Genomic DNA, 26,654 nt, shown 5'->3' on the forward strand with positions numbered 1-26,654 from the left:
GCTTGTTGCAGATTACAAACCTTAAAAATAGCTGGATACGTACATTTTAATGGACCACCAGAAATCCATTTATCATGCCAGAATCTAACTGCAATTTCACTGTTCAGCTGAAACTTTGTACACTCCTCCAGAAAACAAGAAGATTTAAGAATGTTTTTCCATACACTCCCTTTCTTGTGCACTTGCATCATCTGTAGGAATCAAGCAGTCTTCATTGTTTTTGAATTTTTGTTGCATCACCCTCCTCCATAAAACCTTCTTCTCCTTAGAATACCTCCAAATCCATTTAGCCTTCAATGCTTTACCAGTACATCTCAAGTTTTTAATACCTAGACCCCCCAAATTTTTGGCTTACAAATTTTAAGCCGAGACACCCAACACATTTTCCTCTCACTCTCAGAAGAATCCCAAAGAAAACCTCCCGTGAGCTGTGTCAACTTCATCTTCACACTAGCTGGTAAATGAATAAGAGAGAGGAAATATAAAGGAATACTAGAAAGACAACTTTTGATCAACACCAACCTGCCGGCCTTAGAAAGAAATTTATTCTTCCATTTTGCTAACTTCACTTGCATTCTTTGAATCACTTCATCCCACACAGTAGAAAATCCAGCAGTAGCTCCCAAAGGTAATCCCAAGTATTTTATTGGTAATTCTCCACCTTACAACCCAACTCCAATGCCGGTAACTCCACCATATCATCAACCCCTACACTTATAAGAGAACTTTTTTTCCAGATTCAACCTCATTCCAGTAAGCAACTCAAAAGTAGAGAGTATAAGAAGTAACTTCTTAATTTCCTCCACTTTAGCATCAACAAACAATAATGTATCATCTGCAAATTGCAAATGAGAAATCATAATGCCATCTTCCATCACCTAAAATCCATGTAGTTGATCCCTCATATGAGCATCCTGTATCAACTTTGACAAAACTTCAACCACCAACAAAAACAAAAAAGGGGAAAGAGAATCTCCCTGCCTTAGTCCTTTAGAAGGATTAAATTTTTCAGTTGAACTTTCATTTACCAACACAGCAATATGAGTTGAAGAAATGCACCATCTAATCCAGCCAATCCACCTCCTACCAAAACCATGCTTTTCTAAAATCCTCAACAAAGACTTCCACTTCACATTATCAAAAGCTTTCTCCATATCTAGCTTGCACAACACACCTGGCTTCTTCTCCTTGAACCTGCTATCAATGCATTCACTTGTAATTAACACCCCATCAAGAATTTGCTTATTTTTAATAAAAGCCCCCTGAAATTCAAACGCCAGTGTATGCATAACACCTTTAAGTCTATTAGCTAAGACTTTAGACAGAATTTTATAAGCACTTCCAAGAAGACTCAAAGGCCTAAAATCTTTAACAACACGTGAATCTTCCTTCCTAGGAATCAAAGACAAGAATGAGCAGTTCAATCTCCAATCCCAAAATCCAAATAGATAGAATTCCTCCATACGCTTCATAAAACCATCCTTTATTATATGTCAACATTTTTTTTATAAAACTCCATAGAAAAGCCATCTGGCCCTGGAGATTTATTATTCCCAAAATGTTTGATAACATTCCAAACCTCCTCTTCAATAAATTCCTTCTCCATCTCCATCCTTTCCCCATCTTCAATTATATGAAAATACAAATCATCCATACCGGAAGAAACCTCATTCTGTTCAGAAAACAAATTAGAGTGGTAACTCCTCATCTCCATCTTAATGCTCTCTTGATCAAAGCACTCCACCCCCTCAATATCCAGCTTTGCTATTGTATTTCTCTTTTTTCTTGCATTAACAATCCTATGGAAATAAGATGTATTAGAATCACCCCATCTGAACTCATTTTGTTTTGCTCTACTATGCCACTTCCTAGCCTCCAAAGAATTTATATTTTTAAGCTTCATTAAACAATTCATCTTATCCTCAAACTGCTCCTCTGTCAAAGGGTTTGTCTCCTCCATATGATCAAGTAAATCAATCATTTCAGTTAACTTCTTTTTCTGCCTTCTAACATACCCAAACTCCATTCTACTCGAGATTTGTTGGATGGCATAAATTTATAATTTTCTTTGAAATTTGTTGAATTAAGATCTCACATGGACGCCAATTTAAATTGGAGAATTAAGAGCAAAAAATTGTGGTAATTGCAAATCATTTTCATACTTATTCAACTACTTCAATACTAAAATTGGTTGATACTAAAATAAAAAAAAAAAACTAAAATTGGCTACATTATTTTGTAGACATTTTTCTTTTGGGACTTAACATGCAGCTGTTGCTAATATAATTTTCCCTTGTAACACATTTACCTTTATAAAGAGCCTTCGTTTTGATATGGATGGATGGATACTATAAATGAAGGTCTACAAAAGTTAATTAGCAGGGGTTAGTCCACGAGTGAGTTTGGGGGAGTTTAATGTATTTTGAATATTGGAGATTTTGAGGGAGTGTAAGAGAGTGTAGGGAGTCTGAGAGAGTTTGGTGTTTTGAGTGTGGGGAGTTTGAGAGACTCTCCAGAAATCTCTACTTTTTTGAGAGATTTGGAGTGAAGAAAAAATACTCTCTAGAACTCCCCAGAACTCCCCCCAAAACACCAACTCCCTAACATTATAATTGTAACGACTAACAGGGAGTTTGAGAGTTTCTTTCAAACTCCCCCACGACTAACAGGGTTTTCTAGGGAGTTTGGGAGACTCTTCTAAATTCTCCCACGACTAACAGAGATTTCGAGAGACTCCTTTGAACTCCCCCACGACTAACAGGAAAAAACCAAAGTACACCCAACTTTCCCAACTCCCTTGAGTACTAACACCCTGTAAAGCTAATTAAGGCTAAATTAGGGTTTTAATAGGAACAAGCTAATAAAGTACAGAAGTCAGGTAATCCATCCACTAATCACATGCCATGTTTGTTACTGTTAATCCCAAACTTATTTATACAGAAAAAAGTGAACGTGGCATTATCACGTGCCTTTTGTAGTTTATCGCCTTACACCCTAAATAAAATGTCGATTTACTGAAAAATTCCGGACCTCTTTGTACTTTTTCCACAAAACCTCGCATCGGCGGATTTGAATCCAATTTAGGTCATTACTAATCAGCAGCACCACAAGAAGAAGAAGAACAACAAGGTGGAGTTAGTATCTTTAGGGTTTTTGATCTTCGCAGGTGTTCAAATATAGGGTTTCTTGGTTTCTGTTTATTCATTTTAATGGGATTTTATATCCATGTCTAAGTTACATCTTGATTTGTTTGAAGCTGATTTTTGTCCGTTTTAGTTGTTGCTTACAGATCTTCAAAACTGATACCTGAAGCTTGTAAATTTGATAAAATTACATCTTTCAAGATGTTTTGGCGCATGCCTGCTCTCTCTGCTTCTTCTCCTGTAAGAACAATTCAGCTTAAGTGTTAGTTTTTCTTAATTTTGTTTGATTATTGTGTGATCTTCTATTGTTTCTGTTGTTAGGAGTACTTAGTAGTTAATTTCCTTGAACTAATTTGTTGTTGGTGGAGGTATTGCTTTTAGTCAGGGTTCTTGGTTTCAGTGGCAATTAGGTTTTCTGCAATATCTTGCTAAGAATAGCCTGTATTGCAAAATTATCAAATGAATGCGCATATATTTATTGTGCAACTAATTCTAGGTCAATATGAAGTTCTTGACCCGAGCTGTGAAATTCCTAATGTCAATTTGAAGGAGGTTTCTGTTTTGGACTTTCTTATTTCTTTGAATAATTTATCTATGTGCATCCCAGTGTTGTTGGTTAGAGTTCTCTTTCCCTTGGTTAATATTGCGATTGATTTTCTCCTTTACGCCACCATTCTTTTTTGCTTAAGTAGTTAATATTGGGATGATCTAAAGTTGTGGTTTCACACCTCTTATCGGGGGGATATCTTATGTTATGAGTTTGTTATTAATTTAGTCTAATTCATAATCCTACACAGTAATCTGCTTATAAGCAGCCTTCTTACTTTGGATTTCATATGTTGTAGGTGGAATCAGTTTTAGATAAGGAAAATTTCACTTTAGAAGAGCTTTTGGATGAAGAAGAGATTATCCAAGAATGCAAGGCTTTAAATAGTCGCCTCATTAACTTGTAAGTCGTTGTATTATTTGTGTAACTTCTCATAGCGCCACTATCAACTCTGTTTGATAGTTAGGAAAGCTTTCCTAAACTTAGGAAAGCTCTGTTTGATGTTGGGTTTGCCTACAAATGGAAATGTTATGTGTTATCATCTGTTACGGTATCCTTGAGTTGGTAAACTTTGGATATTTTTGGCTGGGAAGTAAAAGAATCACGCATCCTTGTAAGTGATGTATTATGCTGAGTTGAAGTATGTATGGATATACTGACTACTGAGTTGGAGAAATACACTTGGCTCTGTACCAATAGAAGCTCATGAATAATTTCAGATTTACAATGGCTAGTTTTTTATTTCTTCATTTTTTTTAAAGCTGTTTAAAAGTTGATATTGATAAAATAAAACTATGTTATGTTTTTCCAGTCTACGTGATAGAGTTCAGGTTGAGCAGTTGCTGCGATACATCGTTGAAGACCCTCCAGAGGATGCAGAAAGCAAACGAGTCTTCAAGTATAAATATCTTACTTCATGGTTTTTTACATTTCATTGTTTAATGTATCAATTCTAAAAGAGGATTCGTAGTTTTCTTACTCCTTAATTCTTTAAATGAACTTATTGATTGATTCGTTCATTTTAGGTTTCCTTTTATCGCCTGCGAGATATTTACTTGTGAAATCGATGTTATCTTAAAGACATTAGTGGATGATGACGAGGTATGCACACCAACTCTGTAATGCAAGCTGTTTAGATAATTGATACTAATATTTTGGAATGGTTTTCTTGTGGTTCCAGCTGATGGGCTTGCTTTTCTCTTTTCTGGAACCAAACCATCCTCATAGCCCTCTGCTAGCTGGGTACTTTAGTAAGGTATACATCTATTTTTAAATAATTGTCTCACCTGTTTTTCTTTGTCTCATTTTTGGAATTCTTGTTTGTTTGTTTTCCCGTTAAGCAAATTACTGAAGGTGTATCTTGTTTTTGATCATAGGTTGTAGTATGCCTGATGCTGAGGAAGACAGTCCCACTTATGAACTATGTTCAAGTAAGGAGAAATATTTTTTCTAATTCATGCTATAGACTTTTAGGTTTTGACACATTCAGTTTTATCCGGTTTCTAATATTGTATGTACTTACTAACAAGTTGGTCTCTACCAGGGCCATGGAGATGTATTTCGCCAGCTAGTTGATTTGATAGGAATAACATCCATCATGGAGGTTAGTGGCCAAAACATGTTTTTTTCCTATCTGTAGGCGGAAATTCAGTACCTTGTCAAACTAAATTTCTTATGCCACTCATTTTGAACAGGTTTTGATTCGGCTTGTCGGGGCCGATGACCATTTCTATTCCAATTTTACGGATGTGATGCAGTGGTTAGCTGATAGCAATTTGCTTGAAATGATCGTGGATAAGTTGAATCCATCTGTGAGTCTCATCTATATCCAGTGGTATTAGCTTAAAAATTGCAGTCTATCCTTCTCTGTATAGTATACAATGGAAACTTGGTTTTAACTTACAAGGTATGTATATATATATATATGTATATATATATATCAGGAGAATATCTTTTAGGTTTTTTTTATCCTTATCTCTGACACATGCCCATGAAGATGTTTTTTGAACCTGTAGGAAATATTTGGGGACTTTCAGTGTATTTTTTGTTTTTTTGTTCTTCTCAACTATCTGTGGCTGGCAGATTTGTAAAAATCAAGTAGGGAGCTATCCTGTATTCTCATACTATTTTTGATGGAACAGTGTCCGTCAGAAGTTCAGGCTAATGCAGCGGAAACACTGTGCGCCATCACTAGAAATTCTCCTTCAGCTTTAGCTGCTAAACTCTCTAGCCCAAGGTTTGTGGTTGTTGTTTGTAATGTAACGTCCCTGTTTGTTATTCTGATGGACTAAACATTTTTGCCCTTCTACTGTCTGCAGTTTTATTGAAAGGATATTTTGTCACGCTCTGGAAGAATCTCAATCAAAATCTGGCCTTGTGCACCCTCTGTCTATCTGTATTTCTTTGCTAGATTCCAAGAGATCCGCGTCCTCTTTTTATTCAATGAGAAGTCAACACTTATACGAACAACCTATACCTGTTAATCCTGTGACTATTACTGCCATGATTCCGAAACTTGGTAAGTTTTCTGTTGAGCTCTTGATTTATCTAGTGGGGGTTGTAAGATAGAGTATCTGCTGTCATTAGGACCATTATTACATATGGAAGATTTTTGCTTGTTGTCCCAAAAGTGTATCTTTATCAGACAGCAAGGGTTTGTCTGTTCCAGACACAGAAAACAGTTTGAATCTGACTGCTTTCATTCTAGATATTTGTTTGATATTCATCGTGCATCCACTCATTCCACCTCTCAATTAACATGAGAACCATAGGGAGAAAATTTAGAAATGAGAATCCTTTTAGAAACAGGTATATATCTCTGTAACAGGTGAGGTGGTTATCTAATTCTTTTAAAATCATTATTGCCTTCACACTTTCTACATATTTGTATCCGTCTAAGGTTATTGCTCCGTTTTGATTGGACATTGTCATTATTTTTAACAGCAAATAAAAGAAAGACTTTCTATTGCTATTACTATAAGGAAAATGACCTTGCTGGTGTCCTTTCATGGAACAGGTGACTTGCTTACCCTTCTGAATACAACCTCGGATGAGACCATTTTGCCCACAACATATGGAAGTCTAAGGCCTCCTCTTGGAAAGCATCGTTTAAAGGTATAAGTTTCTCTGTCGTACAAAGGGTTGTTACACAATATTTACTCCCTATTTTAGGATTGTCACAGGATTCGTAAAACTCTCTTGGCTGCACCCTTTTACAATAGCTGACCGTCGAAACATACTCAGTTGTTAAGATTCTTCTCAATAAGGTGGTATGTTCTGATTTTATTTAAGTGTAGCTCCTAGGCCAAACTTTTGGTCAGAATTCCAAGCCCTAGGACTTGTAGACACTAGAGACCCATGATCATTGAAGGAGTAACATACATCATAGTTTTTTGTGTTGATGTTGTAATTTTGGATCAATTGTCACAGGGGCAAGTTGTTCTGTTTAACTACTCCCAGTAAAAGTGCAAATCAGACACTTCCGGTCTTATATATATCTCCAAGTCCTTTCTAAATTATATTTGTTCTTATCTTGGTTATAGATTTTGGAGTTTATTGCTGTTCTATTGAGGATTGGCAATGACCTTGCGGAGAAGGAGCTCGTTATCTTGGGAGCTATCCAAAGAATTCTCGATCTGTTTTTTGCGTAAGACTTTTGTACTTAAATTTTTAGATTAAACTGTTCTTAGATAGTGTAGCTTTATGTATGTCGTTTTAATGGATGTAGGTACCCGTTCAATAATGCTCTACATCATCATGTAGAGAGCATTGTGATATCATGTTTGGAGAGTAAGAACAACACTGTTGTTGATCACCTCTTTCAAGACTGTAATTTAGTTGGAAAAATTCTTAAAGCAGATGGGAACTCCGATCTCTTTGGAGACGAAAATCAGGTAACTTCTTTATAGTCTTGGAGACAATTTTCTGCATGTACCTTGATGAATACTGAATTCTTGTTTGAATTTGCAGCCAACACTAATCGCTGTTGGAAGACAACCACCCCGGTCTGGGAACCATGGTCACATTACACGTATTTCTAACAAGCTTGTGGAACTGGGAAATGGAAACAGTCAAATTCAGACATATCTAAAGGTTAGATATACTGCAAGCCCTTTAATTTTTCTGGTCCAATGCTTCTCAATAGGTGTATATATATATATATATATATCTTGATATATTTATTTATTCTGCTTTCTGCTTTTGAATAGAATCGTCCTTATGCTCAAGCTCAGGCTGTTTAGCAATTGCCTGAACACAGTAGATTTATACTGTCAGTACTAACATGACATGTCAAAGTATAGTTAAATTTGACCTTTGAATTGAGCTAAGTGTTCGGTTTCAGCAGAGCATTTTTCTCCAGTGTGTATGTTCAGTAATTTAAGACAAAACTCTTTATCTTTAACCTTCTTCCACATTCTCTAGGGCCCCAGTTTATTTTTCGTTGTCAATAGTATAAGTTGAATTTTCCACATGTCTGTGAAATGAGTGCTAACTTTTTTTTTTTCTTCCCGTACAAACTTGTTTAATCATCTTGCTCCTTTTGTTCTCTGAGTTGTAAGCCTAACAGTAACACCTCAAGACTGATATCAGTATTATAAAACTATAGTTCTTTTTCAGTATACGTGCAATAGCTACTGAATATTTTCCCACTATCTTTTCAAAGTGTAGTTTTATTTGACCCAACAAGACATGCCACCACGGTATATAGTTTATCGTTAAATTGCTTATAAGCAACTTCTTTTTTCAAATTCAGGAACATCGTAACATCGATTTTTGATGTTCGTAGCTTCTGGAATTTTTTCCGCATACCTTATATCTAAAGTATGGTTCTGCCAAACACTTTTAACATCAGTCATGCGTCTTTACTTTGCAGCATAGTACCTAAAACCAAGATTGACCTGCTTATTTCAATTTGGTTAGGGTAATTTTGGCCAAAGGAGCAAAGTGTCATGTAAAGGAATTCTATTTGATGGGTCACATTTTTGTCTGTAGCATTTGGTTTTGGTAACATCCCTTTTTTTTTTTTTGGGTACTCTTCTGTCAGGAAAATGGCGATTGGGTTAATTGGCAAACCACTGTTCTGCAAGAGCGTAACACGGTGGAGAATGTTTACCGATGGGCTTGTGGGTATGCTTCTTACCAGTTATTATATTATACATATACAAAGGCTTGGCAAGAGTGTTAAAATTTACTTCTGTGCAATTGTATTCCAGCCAGCTTAGTAACTGTCAGGATAGGATTATATGCAACTATAAATCTGTGGGTCTAGTCTCAGTCTGTTTTCAATATAAAGGAAATGATTGGACAACTGGTTATGATGGATGTGTTCAATCCAACTAAATCTATTAACCTGTTTTTTCTTCTTAAAGCAATTGCACCTCTTTGGTCTTTATGTGGAGTAAAATGTTAATTTAATCTGCCCCTTTTCTTATATCGTTCTATGCAGTCGTCCAACAGCGCTGCATGATAGGACAAGAGATAGTGATGACGACGATAGAGATTATGATGTTACAGCACTAGCAAATAATCTAAGCCAGGCTTTTAGATACAGTATTTATGAGAACGATGACACTGAAGAGGTATGCCAAATACACGACTTTTCATTATTTGGCTTGGATGTGCAATTTTGCTCGAGTGGTTATGTGATTTCTTGGCTTCGTCGTGGTTGTAGGTTCAAGGTTCTCTTGAGCGAGAGGATGAGGTAAGATTTCCCATTTGCTGCGCCCAAGGCTCTAATATATATCATGTTTGTTTAGGTGAAATACACAACAAGACAGATACTCACTTACTCAGCTGGGAAAAAACCCAGAAGATGTACTATGGTCTTAAAGTGGTTGATTATTTAAGAGTTATGTTACTGATGCAGGATGCTTACTTTGATGATGAGTCAGCTGAAGTTGTAATCTCATCACTGAGGCTTGGTGACGACCAGGAGAGGTAACTTTTTCCTAGCCATTTTTCATACATAAATCCATCGCATGATTCGCATCCCACTAAATGAAGCAACTGTTAAGTTGCTCCCCCTTGAGTAGGTGTTTTGTATGGACCAAGGAGCAGTGTTTTTCCTGATCTTATAAATGGTTGCAGTTTGCTGAGAGTTTTAAAACAACTACTCCCTCCGTCCCTATTATATAGGCGGAATATTGGATTTTCCTAGTCCCACTAAATAGGCGGAATTCTAATTCCAAGATACCTTTTGACCCATATAACCTTATTTATGTTGTATTGGAAATTGTATTGAGAATAAGACAAAGGGTAAAAACAGGAAAAAACATGAAAATTTATGAAAACCAAACAATTTCTTATTCTACGAGATTTTAACTTCTCCGCCTATATAATAGGGACGGAGGGAGTATTACCTTGGCTGGTCTTCTCTTTTTTCTATTTTTTTGAAGCATTGGCTGGTCTTCTGAGGGTCTATATTAACTCATCTAGGTTGAGCTTTAAGTTGAAACTCGAAATGTTTTAGCAAATGCAGGTTTTTGCTTTCACGTGATTCTACACTGCAAATGAATATTTGGCAGGAGAAAGGTTAAGCTCGTAGCTTATGGTTTACGTAAATCTTATGTATCTTATTGCAGCAATTTGTTCACAAATTCCAACTGGTTTGCTTTCCAAGATGACATAGTTGGCACAGAGGGTCTGAGTACTTCGACCTCTGAGAAGATGGATGATGTTAACTTGAATGGAGCAACAAGTGGTGGTAACAGCAGTAGCGATGATGAAGTGGTGGTTGGTGAGGATTTGTTGGTAGGTAACACGGCATCCGGGTCCAGCTCGAGTTCACCTGATGCAGAAGACGTGAATCTTCACAAAGAAAATGCAGGTGCTTCCAGTGATGTGGGTTCTTTCCAGTATGAAATGGCGGACAAAAACACTCCATCTGGAGATAGATCGTTACCCGGTTGCAAGGGAGGGCAGGATTCTTCTGATGCGCAGGTTAGTGGGTCAGACTGGAATCCTTTTAATGATGATGGTAAGGCTCAAGTTGATCATATAATGGAGTCAGTTGATGCTGCTCCTGATCCTCTATGCAATGGAGAGGTCATAGTTCCACCAAGTACTGCAAGCCCAATGGATTCAAGCGATTGCACCGTGGGAAGCAGCACAAGCAACGGACCTACTGTGGCACCATCGTTATTCGAAGAGGATGTCGAATTTGTTGGTGTAGAGATGGAGGGCACGGAGAAAGCAATGGAACAAGCACTAAAAGAAGGAATAGTTGGAGAAGCAGGGCCGCTAAAGAGGAACCTTGTGCCGAAGGTGGTACCAGAAAAGAAATCTGAGGAAGATGATGGTGGCGAAGGATTGTTAGAGTTCAATGATATGAACTACTGGAAGGTCGATCAAGAGGTTGCTGTGGTTCAGGAGTGAAATGACAAAATGCTTCAGGTTAATCTGTCCCTCGAAGCAGGATGATCTAAGAAAGATCTAGACACAATGATGCCGTGTTTGTTGGTGGGCAAGACGGGCCGATGCATTTTGGCGGGTGCATGTGTAAAGTGATTTCCAGGTGGGAGAAACTCGATGTGGTATGGGGGTTATAAAGGTCATGTTGTATTGTTGTGATCTACTATTGTTTTTCGTTTTGATGATGATACTGTAATTGTTATTGCTGTTATTCTAAGTAATGTCTATCTATTCTTAGGGTTAATCCCATTATCCACCAGTTTTGATTCAGTTCAAGTGTTAACAGTTCACATCTTCAAAGTTTAGGACAGTCGAATAAAATTTCTAGTGTTCTCTTCTTTCTTTTTATTTCTTTGAGTGGACTTTTGTTCATGTCCTTTTTTCTTTTTGGGCATTGGGAAAATTGTTTATTGTTGATGCATTAGTCTAACAGTTGGACATTGAGACGATCTTCATAAGACGAGCCACAGCAAAAAAAAAAAATGGAGATTTTTCAACTCGCACCAAATTTAATCTTCTCTGCAATTTTTTTACACTAAAAATCCTTTTAATTCTTATTCGTCTTCTCATTTTTTTTTCAATAGATGTCTCAATCTCAAGATATTCAGTGAAAAGAAATAAAAACCATCTAGAAATAAACCCAGTCAACCTATATCGACAACACAATCAAGTTCAGCTGAAAATAACGATCTCAATAAACTTTCAGTTAAGATTTAGCCAGAGCTCAAGGTCATTCGTCTACAAAAATGAAACGAGATACCACCGTGGATACGAAAATTGCCAAGATATTTACGTTATAGTTACTTGGCTCATGTTTCCCCCTAGGTCAAGCACTGGTGCTCAAGTAGGATGGTTAGAGGCGTCGCGAGATATGGAGGTTGTTGGCACTTATGGTTGGGAGTCTGCTATTTTAGCCGAGTTGTGCATTCATCTCGATATCACATCATTGGGTTCCTCAAGCATCGAGGGTCTATGGGTATTGTTGAGGTAAATACGACAATACATACCCTTTAGTTTTATATTTAACAACTAATTGTACCATATTTACTTTTAGCTTTGGTGGTATACATATTTCAATTTTTATTTTCCAATTATAGTAAGGTATGAAGGTAATAATTGGAATAAAAAGCAAAATACGGCAGCGGTTAGTAATCTGTGTATGTGGAGATACCAACACACTAAATCATATCCAACTCACCGATACCAACATCTGTCCACAATGCAACTCTGATCCGGAACATTCTCCTCACAAGACTCCATACTCATTCGACCAATCCCAAAATCTTCCCAATTTTCCAAACCCTTAGATGACTATCACCCAAATTCTACAAATGAAAACTCATCATTCGGTCAAAACAGCCTTCTGTTTCCTTTTCTGGTCCTTATGGATAGCTAGGAATGACTACATTTATCGACAAAGACAACCAAATCCAGATAACATTACCCAGATGGCTATCAGTCTGCAACAAGAATTCTCTTGGGTACAGGAAAACCTCCCTCCCGTGCTACCTGGAATGCCGACTCTTGCAAACCCAAGAAATGGAACACGAACGACTACAACAATCTACATAGGCGGGCTCAAACCTAATCTAGATTGGATCAAGATCAAAACTGACGGAGCAGCGTGAGGACACCCAGGAATAGCTGGAGCAGGTTTCATTTGTAGGGATGCTTCTGCTAACACCCTAGTAGCCGTAACACAAGCACTAGGAATCACCACCTCCCTCACAGTTGAATCATGGGCAATGCTGATAGCGACCAAGACGGCAAAAGAACGAAGCTGGCCAAAGGTTGAATTTGAAACCGACTCGGAAAACTTGCTTCGATTCCTAACCTTAGATGCATATCCTCCTTGGTACATCTCAGGAATGATATCTGAAACCAAATAAATCATGAGACAGATCCCCCACTGCACCGTCAAACACAACTACAGGGAAGACAATCAGGCAGCGGATGGATTGGCCAATCTGGCGGCAGACAACAACCAACTAGAGAACCTTATAACTTTATTTTGTGACCATAAAATCCCACCATGCATTAATCAAATTATAATGGATGACTCCTTGGGTATCGCTCACCTACCCTCGTATAGTTGAGGCTTAATTTTAATAATATTTTCATGAACAAACAAAACAAAAAAAAAAACTCCCAAAGGAGATTAGTTAATTTGGCCTCATAAACGGACAACGAACAGCTAACTATAGACGGACAAGAAAAAAGTCTCAACCTTGAAACATTCAGATTCTTTGGTGGTTCAGCAAATAGGGGAGAGAATTGAATTCTCTCTCTCTCTTCTCTCGCTTTGAATCTGCGAAGAAAAACATCACCAGAAGTAAAGAAAAGAATGGCAAGTGTACAGTTAGGTCTTTCTGCAACCACAACCAACAACAATCACCTCTTGAAATTCTCACTCTCATCATCTACATCTTTCCGTAATACCGTTGAATTCTCTCGATCTACTTCTGCTGTCTGCAGTTTCAACAAATCAGGTATGAATACATTCGAATTCTGTTATCCACAATTCTAGTTTCCCATTGCTCATATTTATATTAGGGAGAAATTAGTCAAACCCTATATGTTTTTGCTTTTTAGATAGAATTTTGGCTTATTTTTGTAGCTGATGTGATCTAATTCGTACTAAGTTCGTTACCGCACAAGAGCGAAGTGGCTCAGTAGGCACTCTTTGCCTGTGTGGAACTGTTCTATCATTAAAATGGTCCAATACTAGGTTAAATACAGTTCTAAATTGCATAATTTGTTAAACTTTTTTTTTTCTTCTTAATTTTGGTTTTATTTGGGTATGTAGGAATTTGCAGGGCTAGTCAAACAGTTGAATTGTTTCCATCAGTAATCCCTGACATTGTCGTCAGGGAGGCAAGAATAGAAGACTGCTGGGAAGTAGCTGAGACACACTGTAGTTCTTTTTTTCCTGATTATACATTTCCTTTAAATTTGGCGTTAAGGTTTGATCGAGTAGTAGGATTATTATCAGGATTCTCAGTTCCAAATGGTTGTAAGCGGACATGTTTGGTTGGTGTTGTTGGTGGTCCTGCTGATGATAGATTTTTATTCGGAAGTGAAGATTTTAGAGTTGGAAGCTTCGAAGGAAAATTCAGCTTCAATAGGGGTTATGTTGCTGGGATTTTGACTGTCGACACTGTGGCTGATTTTCTTCCCAGAAAAGGGCCGCTGCGGCGAAGAAGGTGAGTTCCTTTTTGTGGTTAAGTTTCTGATTGGCATATATATAGAGGCTTCACTTGTGCAAGTATAGGTGTTTCTCAAGATTGGTTTTAGGGTGATATTGATTTGAGTTTCAACCCATTTGATCAATATATACCTAAGAATAATTTTAGCACCTAGTTCCTTTGATCAATATGAAAAATTCTCTAAAATCTCATTATAAGATTTAATGTATCACTATTGCTTTCCAGTTTGTCAATCACATTTTGGGTGGCAACTAGCTTAAAGACTTTCTATTGGGTACTTAAGCAATTGAATGGAGCAAATGGTTTGATCAAATTCTAGGAAGAAAGTGGAGTACAGGGGCATACTTTGTCAGGACCAGAGTTTTATTTGTTATGAAAGTAGTAGCTTGTAGTAGAATGGGTTGATTATCTGCTATTCTGCTTAAATGAGACGGGGAAATAGAAATCGTGAACTAACTGCTTAAAAGTTAAATGACTATAAACCTGACCCTGGAATAGCACCGAGAGATTGTTTGCTCTGTAAGATGGTAAAGTTTAGGTGACAACGACGATCTCAGAGAATTCTGTTCTTCTAACCTATCTCACTTAGGATTACTGTGACTGTGAGCATGATTTCTATTAGGCATTTCCAGACGGAATTGTAAAAGTAAGAATTGACTAGGATACTCCTCCAGGTCGAGTGAATTCTCCAGCTCGAACTCGACCTGCGAGAACAACTCCGAGTGGTGACTCGCCGACTACACAATCCACTGTTCTAGGCCCAAATGGCCAGCCAGTAGCTGTATTGGTAGGTACAGCTGTCACACCACTAGAAAGGAAGAGTCTGGGTTACTTTTTTCTGAAAAGAAACCCCCAAGCACAGAGCTGATTACACATTGTTCAGTAACTTAATACTAGTGATTATAACTTGTTATGCTTGAACAGAAAATAAATCTCTGCATCTCAGGACTGGAATTGCTTATATATCGAATGTTGAACAGAAACTAAATCTCTGCATCTCAGGACTGGAATTGCTTATATATCGAATGTTGCTGTTCGAGAAAGTGATAGGCGCAAAGGGATCGGTAAGAGGCTGGTCATGAAGGCAGAGGCTCAAGCCAGGAGCTGGGGCTGCCGTGCTATTGCATTACATGTGGATAAAAAGAATCCGGCAGCCACAAGGTTGTACCAAAACCAGGGTTTCAGATGCATTAATGTACCCGAAAAAGCCAACTGGCCCCAACCAAGAACGTCTCCAGATATCCATTTCAACTTCATGATGAAGCTCCTAACTAGTAGCTGAAGCACAAGAAAGAAAGATTATTTCAGGGCACATGATGTAAAATTGTACTATTAGATGATGCTTGTATATATATAGGGAAAAGGTACTAGCAGTAGAATATTTTGTGCGCCTGTAATGTTCATGTTCTATCCCCTGCAGGCTGAAACAAAAATGGGCGTTGTATCATATTACAGATGTTGCTTAAGGATTCACTTCACATGCATTAATCAAATTATGGTTTTGGAAGATCCTAACCAGCTTACCAGGATCTATCTAAAGTTGGTTTTGTGGTACACTCATTATATCTTTCATGTCTTTGTACTCCGGGAACATTTTCACATTCAGCCTCTTGATCATCTTCAGCACCTTATAATTATTCTGAAGTCGTTTCATTAACCTGATCAGAGATCGAACGCTACTGGAATGGAGCCAATCCGTCAATCACTGCGGTTGTTTTCAGCACGCCCTCCTGTGATGTGTTCAGCCCAGTAAGCCCATCCACTAAATAAGCTGGCCAAGGCCCATCTGAGGCAAGGAATACTCTAGAGACGTGTCGATACTGTCGGCTAGACCTATAAATATCCGCTCTCTTCCTCTTGGCGGCTTAGCGCTGAAGTATATCGTCGAGACTCAGAATTTAGGGGCTAGGGTTTTTATTTGGTCGAAATTCGAAAGCGAAGATGATTGAGGTAGTATTGAATGATCGATTGGGGAAGAAGGTAAGAGTGAAGTGTAACGAAGATGATACAATTGGTGATTTGAAGAAATTGGTTGCTGCACAAACTGGAACAAGGGCAGATAAGATTCGAATTCAAAAGTGGTATAATGTATACAAGGATCATATTACCCTCGCGGATTATGAAATTCACGATGGAATGGGTCTCGAACTCTACTATAATTAGGTATTTAATTACTTTCTCTGTTTTTAGGTTTTTTTTGCGGTTGATTTCATGTTTTTCGATTCCAGTTTAATCACTTATGCTTAAGAAACCAAATTTGGATTCTTGTTTATGTATGATGATAGCAACGTAGAATATTACGCTCAAAAGGCACAAATCAAGATAAATATCTGTTTCTAAAAGATTTAGTATGAAGAAAGGATGTGGATCTATTACGTTTAGCTAATGTTTTGAGCTTGTTTTTTATCTCTTAATCGCGAATGTTGTGGTTATCTAACATAACTTCTGCTGATTTAGATATCTCTAGGTAGCCTATATTTTTGAAAAGAATCTAGTTCATTGACTTTGAAGATGTTGCTTATTTAAGGGAGGGATTCCCATGTATTTAAGAAGTTTTGGTTATCAATTTCCTAAGAGCAACCACAGTCATGAAGGGGACTAAATACTAAAAGTCATACTAAAAGCTAAAAAAAATTGGGTATAGTGGAGGTGAAATGCAGTGGTGAAAGACTAAAATTTAATCATGCGGACGATATAATAGCGCCCCAAGTTAAACATAAGTATAACGAGCGTATGACAGTGAGGCGTGGGTATTTTGAACGTATGTATGAGACGCTGGTATTGTGCACGCTTGGATACGGGCGTAAGTATTACAAACGCATGGAGTGAGACGGGGATAAAAGATGCGTTTCATGGGACGTTGTACACGACAAACACACAGGTCCCCATTTTGGGCGGATATATTAACCACGCCTGGTGTGAGGCGCAGGTATTATATGAGTTTGGCTGGGCGGAGCTAATAACTGCGCCCCATTCAAACGTTGGTTTTATTTCCGCCTGGATACAAACGTTCATTATGCTTGCGTCTAATCTCAAACGCTATTAATACATGTGCCCCACTATATGTTGATTTGGTCTGGTTAGTGACTACATTTAGTCTCAAACCCTAATTTTCCATACCATATATAGCTTTAGTCCCTTCCACTGTGGCTGGTTTTTGGACCAAATTTGGGTATAGTCCCCGAATTTGGTCATGACTGTGGATGCTCTTAGAGAGGTGGTTTTGAATTATATAATCTGGCATTAGATAAAAATTTAGGTAAAAATTCAAAAATTGTTAGGCTGGTTGGAACCTAATTGGACTGTTTGTCATATTAGAATTATTCCCCTTTTTATTGTTTAAAGGGTTTATTTCGTCTTGCATAGTCCCAGCCTGCACTTTGCATTCATATCTTTTATTATAGTCTTTTAAAATATGTGAGGGTTAAGAATACCCTAACCAGAACATCAGAAGTATAAGAATGCGGTTAGTTTTTTCATTAACATAACTGGATAGTACTCTAGGACTCTTTTATCATAACAAGATAAATGATAACAAGATTAAAAAATAACAAGGGAAATGCACAGAAGAAATTTTAACGCATTACCCTGATTGTGCGGCAATTTGACCTAGCATCATTGTCTGTGTTGTATTTTCAGGATTCCTGTGGGACAGCTGGGAATCTGTGCTAAATAGAAGAGGTTTTCTTCTTTGGTTGATGTAGGTATGCAAGTTCTGTTCTGCATACATTAATGATATCTGGAGTGGAAATAAATCTCTGTAAAACTTTTCCATCTACTGTAGTGTGGGGCTTTGGGCATATTAGTACCTGTTATACTTGTTTGGCTTGTTTGTTTGTTTTTTTAGTCAATGTTATTCGACTAAGTACACTACGCAAATTGCAGTCATCCTGAAATTCTTGTTATATATCAGCAACTTAATGGCTTTTACTCTGTTTTGTTTCTATTTTCAAGTATTTATGTAGTATGTAGATCCGGCATGATAGCATTGTGTAGTTAGTTGAATTAAACACTGTCTTTTAGGAAATGTATTTAAGCGATTTATTTGGGGTTAGTTTTTGGAGTCTCCTTGTCTTTTCTGGGAATATAGCAGTTGAGTTACTCTAGTATTGATCAGTTAAGATGAGAGGCTTTTTGAGCCACAAAATGAGCGTCTTTTAACTTAGTGAAGAATTTTATACGAGGACACGGAATTTGTTTTGTGTAAGTACACTGATTAGTCAACAAACAGATTATTAGCAAAGGAACCCAACCAAGAGAAAAGAAAAAGATAAAAGTAACATGTTTTTAAGTTCTTGCCATTTGTGGTTGCCCTGGCTAGTGACATTCGGCACCATATTAAGGGTTTCGGTGGACCTTATAATGAGAATTGGGATTTAGGAAGGGAAAACTAATATGTTCCTGGAACACGTAGTCTACCACCTTCTACTGTTGGGCTGTCTTAGTATTCTAGGGTCTCAGGGTGACTATAGTTGTTGTGCAGTCATGCTCAAAAGTAGGCTCTGGCCAATCCTGTATTGTGTCCCCTAATGTCTCTAATGTAGCCTGGAGTACTCTAAAGATATGAAGATCAAAAAATCTAAAGAAATGATATTGTTTTTATTCCGCCAATGGGTTAGTTTGCTATTGTTTCTATTCAAAGTAATCTCCATTTTCCTTGCAAAATAAATAAATCTTTAGTCACCCTGGTAAAAATTATCAGAAGGAACTACGAAACTTCCTATCATTCATTGCTTCGACGAGACTAGTAGGATATTCATTTTTATAGCGACTATGTTTTCTTTTCATTATTCTGATACAGGGTTTTCTTTTCATTGTTATTTGCATATAAAAATGGTACGCATTTGAGTGTGTTTTTAGTGCTCTTTCCTGTTAATGCTGCTATGGTTTACTACTAGTTATTTCTTCTGGTCTTGTCACATCCCCATCTCTCATAATTTGTTGGAGTAGAAACTGCATGCATGTGCTTGCTGCATGACTGACTGTAAAGAAACAAAAGTCTTGCTGTCAGTAGATGTTTCGAGGTTCATTATATGTTCTAGTAGATGTTTCTGCTTAGTTAATACTTGCTAGTTACAACCACGAAATTTCAAAATTTCACTCTCGATCCGAATTTGTCCCTGGTGGTCTAAAACCAGAGGTTAAGTACAACTTCAGAACCACTTTTTAGTCTGAAGTTCATTAGAATCAAGTAGAACCAGTTTGCGTGGTCGTAACATTTGTGCTTGTCTTGTTTTTTGACCTATTGGGCACAAGGTACAACTTTTACAACGTAAAAGCAAAGTTTTACCAAAGTTTTACCATCCTGGCGCCTGTCCCGGCTGTTGTGCCATGCATCATTTCTCTCGCTTTGTAGCAGTGTATCCTTGTTTATATTTATTTTTCTAAAAGTTTGGTGTTAAAAGCTTGAGCCCTACTAGTATTAATGTTTGTCAACCAGTGGGATCATGAAATGGTCGTTTCTAACATTTGTGCTTGTCTTGTTTTTTGACCTATTGGGCACAATGTACAACTTTTACAACGTAAAAACAAAGTTTTACCATCCTGGCGCCTGTCCCGGCTGTTGTGCCATGCATCATTTCTCTCGCTTTGTAGCAGTGTATCCTTGTTTATATTTATTTTTCTAAAACTTCTGTGTTTAAAAGCTTGAGCCCTACTAGTATTAATGTTTGCCAACCAGTGGGATCATGAAATGGTGAAAAGCCATTATCGTCAGTAATCACACTTCATTTTCGTAATTAAGGTTGCAAAATCAAATCCATGGTTAGACATTTACATATGTACTTCAATTGACAAGACAGTCTACTTGTTTTCATAAATATTGTGTGGTTGCAACTTGCAAAGCTTTTCGTTTTGTTTTTTCTCGAGCAGAAGATCAATCTTGGTCTCTTCATACAAATTCCGAATCTGAGATCTGAAATGCAACTGACAAATCAAACAGAAATGCTTTTAATTTGTTGTAAATTAGGGCAATTTAGATTTACAACCAACCCTTCTTCGTTGCACTGAGGTTTGCTGTTTTGCTAAAAACATTTGCTTTCTCCATAATGTAGTTGCTGATCTGGGAATGAATATTAGACTCTATATCTACGTCGCCGGCTGGTCCCACGTGGCATTATCTTAGGTAAGTAATATACAATACCAGATAGACTAGTACTTATTTCCTTTTCAAAAATAAAATGAAAAGAGAAAATGGTTGTAATTTCTCATCAAAGACATATGAGAAATTGGAAAATGGTGTATTCACGATTATTTTGGTAGCGGGCGAGAAGTGAGAATTCATAGATATATCGATGATAATCTCGATTAGAGAGAACTAGAAAACAAATCGGAGGTTTGGAACAACCAAACAATAGAAGAGATGCACACTAACCGTAATACTCTTTTCGGGGAAACTGATAAGCATTTTCCTCCCTACCCTAAGCAGCAAAGACGACGTGGTATATACGTGGCAGTTGATATGTCAGCTGGATGTCTGTCGGGAAGCATCACGACGTGGCTGCTACTGGGGACCACCGCACGGCACGTCAATGAGATCAATGTCCGAAGTTTTAACCATTTTTCTGCTTCAACGTAAATGCTCAGTTGAATACCATAAATACCCCTGTGGTGCTAGATGCCCGCACCCATGACCTTAACTGCATTCAGATGCTCTAAAAATCTTCGACCTGGTTAGTCGGGCTAAATATCAGGATCAATGAAGGAATAACCCGGCACCACAATATTATTTCTTAGGTTGTCGCGTGTATCGTTTTTTTCATGCTGATGTATATAATTCTGTTATCGTCTTTAAGCTTGGAGGTTTGATGTTCTCTTCTTTCCGCGGTTACTAGTTGGGTTATCCTCGACTTATTCCTGGTTTCACTATTGTTGTTAGTTTTTCTAATCAGCCGAAATTGTAATTATGTATAAGCGTCCTCAATTGAATCAGGACTCCGACTAAGGCAACCCAAGTGTGATAAAAAACAGCGTCACCATAACCATGGAATAAACCGCCTACAGCCCATATGGGCAAACCTTTACAATCGAAATTTGTCCCTATTTGTATAAATTATTGACATGTATCATAGTGTTCTCGCAAAATTGTTACTGTAGTGCCAGATTATTGGGAAGGTTTTGCTTTATATGAATTAATACCCTCCCTAATAAATTGATACCCGACAGTTAGGAGCCAAGTGTGACATGGGGTGTTTAAATTAGATGTATGTGGAGCTGGGTTGTAGAGACGCGGACACGGACATGTATATACATATTTTATTTATATATTATTTATATATTATTTATATATAATCATACATTTATATAGCAAAGTCGAGTATTTCGATCCTAAAAATTAGAATATGATGCTACATTGTATAAATTTCAAAAGAAAAGAAGCCATCGTTTGTTTATACACACCGAAGATCAAACGATCAGTCACTATTAAACACATGGCATAATTAAAATGCATTTTTATAATAACACATGCCCAACTAAGGGTATACATAATGTCATTTCCAATTACAAAACCTTAATAAAGACCCAAATTATTGATCTAAACGTTTGTCTTTTTTTATTTAATAGTAAAAATAAAGGAAGAATTTTAAATGGAAATGGAAAAAAGAATGCATCGGACACGCATCATCGATGCGTCCAAATAAGACACGCACAGGACGCGCAAACTGGTGCATCACACACGCATCGTGTCAGCGTCCCACACGTGTCCCGTATCCGACGCGAGTCGGACGCGGACGCGACTCAAGAAATGGAGCGTCCGTGCAACCCTGACACGGAGCAACGGTAAAAACAGGCTGAGCCTTCTTTGTCAAACAATAAAGAAACCCACATGGTACTGGTTCTCGCTTTCCATGTTCAAAGTTGCATTTACGGTGCAATCCACAGTCTAAATCCAATGCTTGCACCATTGTAAGCTGTAACAAGTTGGACTTTAAGTACGTAATATAGCAAAACAGATTTTGAAATGTCTGAAATCGAGATTAATGAGTTAAGAGAGATAAATGAGATATGTTTATACTAAAATAGTTTAAGCTTTTAGGGTTGGCATTCTTGGATCACGGGAAGTAAACATAACTAAGCAATATATTATGATACGGTTCCCAGCTCAAATTCAGCACATTTTAGGTTCCCAACGTCTCAATGTTACAGCTTAGTGAAAAACATAGTAACTAATAAACATAATTAGTTAGTTAATCTTAAACCTAATGAGTTGTATTGTAGATAGACTTTTCTCTACCTAATTAAGTATGTTTATCAGTCATTTGTTTAACGATCCCTTGTAGTATGCTTCAACAATCTTATGGGTATCCATGATCCATGAACGATTAGCTAATAAATTTGAGCGTTGATAAATTCTCAACTTAACCGTGGTGCGCTGTGAAACTGAGCTGTTGGGAAGCAAAGAATATGGCAGCATGGCTGATAGGTTGCGGAATCTCACCACAGATTTCAAAAAAATTAAGTAGTAGTATCGCAAGACATGAATATAAACACGAAAGTCAATAGGGAGAGGTGGATGGCAAGATGGAATGGAAACCCTAGCTACGAGCCTAGTCGATAGACTTTGATGACAATGCTAATCCCCGTGCGTGGCATATGAAATTTAAGGCCACCACTCTATGCACTACTATTCAAAAGACATTGAATTTTTAATACCAAATTTTATGTCTTGATCTTAGTTTTTATGTCTTGATCTTAGTCATATGTATTAAATTCTGTAATTTCGATCCTTCCTTGTATCATTGCTTGAAATAGGAAACATGTCGGGGAAACAATGGATTCCAACCATGGCAGAACTGAAAACATGATCTTTGATTATGCGAAGAAATTTCTTCCTTTTTGTTTGTTTTGTCGGTAAATACAATGAGTTTCTGTTTTGTTTCTATTGTTTTCTGAATATGTGTTGTATTTGTTTGTTATGTCTCTCATATTGTCATTATCTCTCCACTTCTATACTGTTATACATATATGGTCTACGACTTTGTATCTTGTCTTTCATACTTCTACTCCTACATATATGCATGTACAATCAAGATTAGGTGCAAAGGTGGATTACAGTTTTTAAGGATCGGTCTTTAGACTAATATCTAACAAAACAATGGATAAAATTCAGGGGTCCTGTTAACATTTATACCCCATATACAAGTTAACAGGGGTACATTCGCTATTTAGTCAATAGTCACGTTGAAAAATGAAATATGGTAGCAAATTAATAGCTAACTTAAATTTTAGGGAATTTCTCTGTAATTGGAGATAATAACATAATCCATCTCCAATTTCTCTGTAATTGGAGAAATTTTAGGGAATTTCTCAGTAATAACATAACCCATCTCCAACCATTGGAGATGGATTATGTTCCACAAATAACCTTATATGTTATTAGAGAATCTCCAATAGAGGATGAACTTTTTTGTTTTTCTTGACACATATGATTTTAGACCCCCAATTAACATAAATCAATCTCAAATGGTTGGATCGTACAAACTAGGAGGGATGGGAAAATAAATATGAAGGTGTTAAAGATAGTCTTATTTACACCTTCACTTGTACCTCCACGTCATATTTTCTATTATTTTATTCTTTTAGAAACTAGTTGAAGTTAAGATTAACGGTTAAAATTTTATCATATAAAATTCTAAGGATTAAACCCTTCACTATCGGAGATAGTTTTTTAACCAAGGGATCCTATATTTATTATATGTGTAAAACCCTCTAAATAAAAATCTTAATTACACTCCCACGTAGGATGTTTTACATTCACTGTTGGAGATGCTCTTAATAAAAGAGGAAAATAAAGTAATAATATACCATCACGATCATCTCTCCTCCGGATTTTTCTCTTGTTCTTCGTTCGTTCGTTCCTTTTTTTCTTTTCCTTTTCTTCTTCTTCTTCTCCATTTTTGTTATACTGTGATAGAGATACCGTGAGAAGCTCAAAATCTCCACAGATCCACAATCTTATTCTTTCCTATTTGTTTTAAGTGATGTTATTCTTATAGTTTTTTAGAAGTTATTTTTAGCTTTTCTAGAAGTTATATCTTTTATCTCTTTGGTTTAAGGGGTTGGGGGGTTTTTCAACCTCCCTTGTAATTCTTGTAATTACATTTTTTTTTTGCTTTAATAAACCATTGGATTTGGCAAAAAAAACAAAACAAAAAAAAAAGCTAATTTAGACTTTCACAAAATTGCAACATGTGAAAATTGCAATTTTAATTAAAAAATAAAAACTAAAATTTACATAGTCAAGATTTTTTAGAACTCGCGATTGGGGGATATAAATTACTTTCCCCAACCCATAGTGTCTGCTAAGGGGTGACTTTTGGGTATGAAATACTAAAATACCCTTTGGTTAATTAAAAAATATTATGAAAAGACTATAATACCCTTTCTACTAAAACTTAAAATCAAAAACCAAATCATTTATCCCCATTCTCAAATCAGTTCTGGCACTAGATTAGGGTTAGGTTATGAATTTTTTTTTCTTCCCATCTTCTTCTTCATCGTTCTTCATCGACGATTAATCGTCGATTCAAAAATTTCTTCGTTGATTAATCTACTCGAATCATAACCATGCCTCCACTAAAGAAACCAAATGCCCAATCGAAGTCAAAATCGATTGCTCAACAAAAATTAGAACAAAGGCTTGCTTTGATTGCTCAAGAGCAAGAGGAAGAAGAACAGGAGAACTCGGACAATCAACCTCTCGTAAACATGGCTTATGTGAGAAGGTAAGTGCTTCTGAACTAGTTTATAAGTGTTTTAATCGACTTAAGGCAGTGGGTTTAGGTTAGAATCGCGAACCCTAACTCAAACAGTTGAGTTTGAGTGAGTACCGGCATTGAATTTAGTATGAATACAGTGCCGGTATTGGATTACGGCATTCAATCTAGAATGAAGGCAATGCCAGTAGACTGTTACGGTGTTGAATTTGGTATGAAACCAATGCCGGTACTGATGCTAAAATCACCTGAAACTGAATGTTATATACTGACATTGAAATTGGGTTGAATACTATGCCGATACTATGTTACATCATTGTTTTACATTTATTCGAGTATGTCGGTAGTGCACTTTAAATATACATGAAACACCCTAGGAATTTGTTACCTGTACCAGCATTGATTTTAGGTTGCATTCTGTGTCGGTACCCGGTTACGGCATGGAGTTGAATTTTTACATGTGTGCCGGTAGTGCTCTTTTTGTATCCAAGAACAACCTAGAATTTACCGGCATTGTCGATAGTTATTGTTCACTGCGGGAATGGTGTACCGGCATGACGTATTTGCTACATTACTATGCCGTGTTTGGTCCCGGCATGATTTTTTTTTCGTGAATCTATGCCGGTATTAGGAATGAAAGTGAGTTGTCTTATATTCATTTCGTGTGTCTTGTGTTATAGGGTTAAAGCCAAGGAAGCTAACAAAGGAAAAACTAAAGATGTTGGTATTAAGAAAATAAGGAAGGATGGTCTTAGTACTCCTCACTTTCTGCCTCCTCGTGAGAAAGATCAAGGTCGCAACAAGCGTTTGGGGGCGGATACAAGAGGTGAAGTTTGGGATAGTGGTCGTGACCGTAGAAAACTCGTAATCCGTGAACCTACTGGAACAATTGAGCACAATGAGCAAGATGAAGAGGAAAGTGAGGAGGAATATAATGAGGTTGACGCAAGTCAATTAGCAACCCAAAGCCAAGTTTTAGAGGAAGATGGTGGGCCAAGTCAACAACCGACTCAAGGCAAGGTCAAAGGCAAAGTTAAATTTAAAGTTAAAGGTTACCACCTTCCTCATACCCTCGTGGTAGAATTTGGGGTGAAGTTGACGATCTGAAAATACTATTTGGCTACAAGGACACGTGGGCTCGTACTATCCATAAAACCTATGTATGAATTTTTTATCTTGTGCATATGTATTGTTGTGTATTTATGTAAAATCTCTTAATTGTACTGTCTCCTAATTGTAGGATCACAAGAAGGTTGTGCGTGTTTGCCGAAACCAAGCCGCGGCTCATTGGGATTTGTCTAAGGAATGTGAATAGGTCCAAAAAATATTATGGGATTCTGGTCTATATGCTTTAGTTGAAAATTATGTGAAGCCTGATTCTCTGACATTCAATTGCTTCGTTGAAAGGTATAATGGTGAAACTGATACCATGCACTTCCCGTTTGGTAAGATGACCTTGATCCCTGATGATGCTCAGAACATTCTAGGCTTGAGTGATACCGGCAAATCAGTTACAGAATATTCCTTGGTAGGTAAAAAGTAACTTTTGTGCCGACATAGATTTTTGGTTGAATACCATGTCGGTTTGAATTTCAAAATGGAGGATATCGAGCTGTCGTCATGGCCATAGTAT

The 26,654-nt window shown here is 37.1% G+C and overlaps 3 protein-coding genes across 7 annotated transcripts; all 3 read left to right on the top strand.

Moving 5' to 3' along the window:
* The first annotated feature begins 2,986 nt into the window (after positions 1-2,986).
* On the top strand, positions 2,987-11,448 carry LOC113298597 (serine/threonine-protein phosphatase 6 regulatory subunit 3-like). Of its 5 annotated transcripts, XM_026547384.1 has the most exons (20): positions 3,015-3,166; positions 3,277-3,383; positions 3,989-4,092; positions 4,502-4,588; positions 4,716-4,791; positions 4,871-4,945; positions 5,067-5,120; positions 5,234-5,293; positions 5,385-5,501; positions 5,832-5,926; positions 6,009-6,208; positions 6,707-6,804; positions 7,233-7,336; positions 7,418-7,583; positions 7,660-7,782; positions 8,735-8,817; positions 9,137-9,269; positions 9,362-9,391; positions 9,557-9,627; positions 10,272-11,438. In XM_026547384.1, the coding sequence occupies exons 2-20, from the start codon at positions 3,345-3,347 to the stop codon at positions 11,062-11,064; spliced, it is 2,508 nt and encodes an 835-aa protein (XP_026403169.1). In that variant the 5' UTR covers positions 3,015-3,166; positions 3,277-3,344; the 3' UTR covers positions 11,065-11,438. The 5 variants fall into 5 exon arrangements, with proteins under 5 accessions (XP_026403167.1, XP_026403164.1, XP_026403169.1 ...); XM_026547382.1 differs by having other exon boundaries at positions 2,987-3,129; positions 3,290-3,383; positions 9,362-9,627; positions 10,272-11,448; XM_026547379.1 differs by having other exon boundaries at positions 3,014-3,166; positions 9,362-9,627; positions 10,272-11,448.
* Positions 11,449-13,256: 1,808 nt separating this feature from the next.
* On the top strand, positions 13,257-15,845 carry LOC113298598. The gene is made up of 3 exons (XM_026547385.1): positions 13,257-13,589; positions 13,907-14,303; positions 15,309-15,845. Exons 1-3 carry the CDS (start codon positions 13,445-13,447, stop codon positions 15,586-15,588), a joined length of 822 nt encoding a protein of 273 aa, XP_026403170.1. The 5' UTR covers positions 13,257-13,444; the 3' UTR covers positions 15,589-15,845.
* A 307-nt stretch (positions 15,846-16,152) lies between these two features.
* LOC113298599 (ubiquitin-like protein 5) lies at positions 16,153-18,252 on the top strand. The gene is made up of 2 exons (XM_026547386.1): positions 16,153-16,469; positions 17,946-18,252. Exon 1 carries the CDS (start codon positions 16,248-16,250, stop codon positions 16,467-16,469), a length of 222 nt encoding a protein of 73 aa, XP_026403171.1. The 5' UTR covers positions 16,153-16,247; the 3' UTR covers positions 17,946-18,252.
* Positions 18,253-26,654: the final 8,402 nt, after the last annotated feature.

The sequence above is a fragment of the Papaver somniferum genome, chromosome 7 (assembly GCF_003573695.1).
Source record: "Papaver somniferum cultivar HN1 chromosome 7, ASM357369v1, whole genome shotgun sequence".
NCBI classification, from domain to species: domain Eukaryota; kingdom Viridiplantae; phylum Streptophyta; class Magnoliopsida; order Ranunculales; family Papaveraceae; genus Papaver; species Papaver somniferum.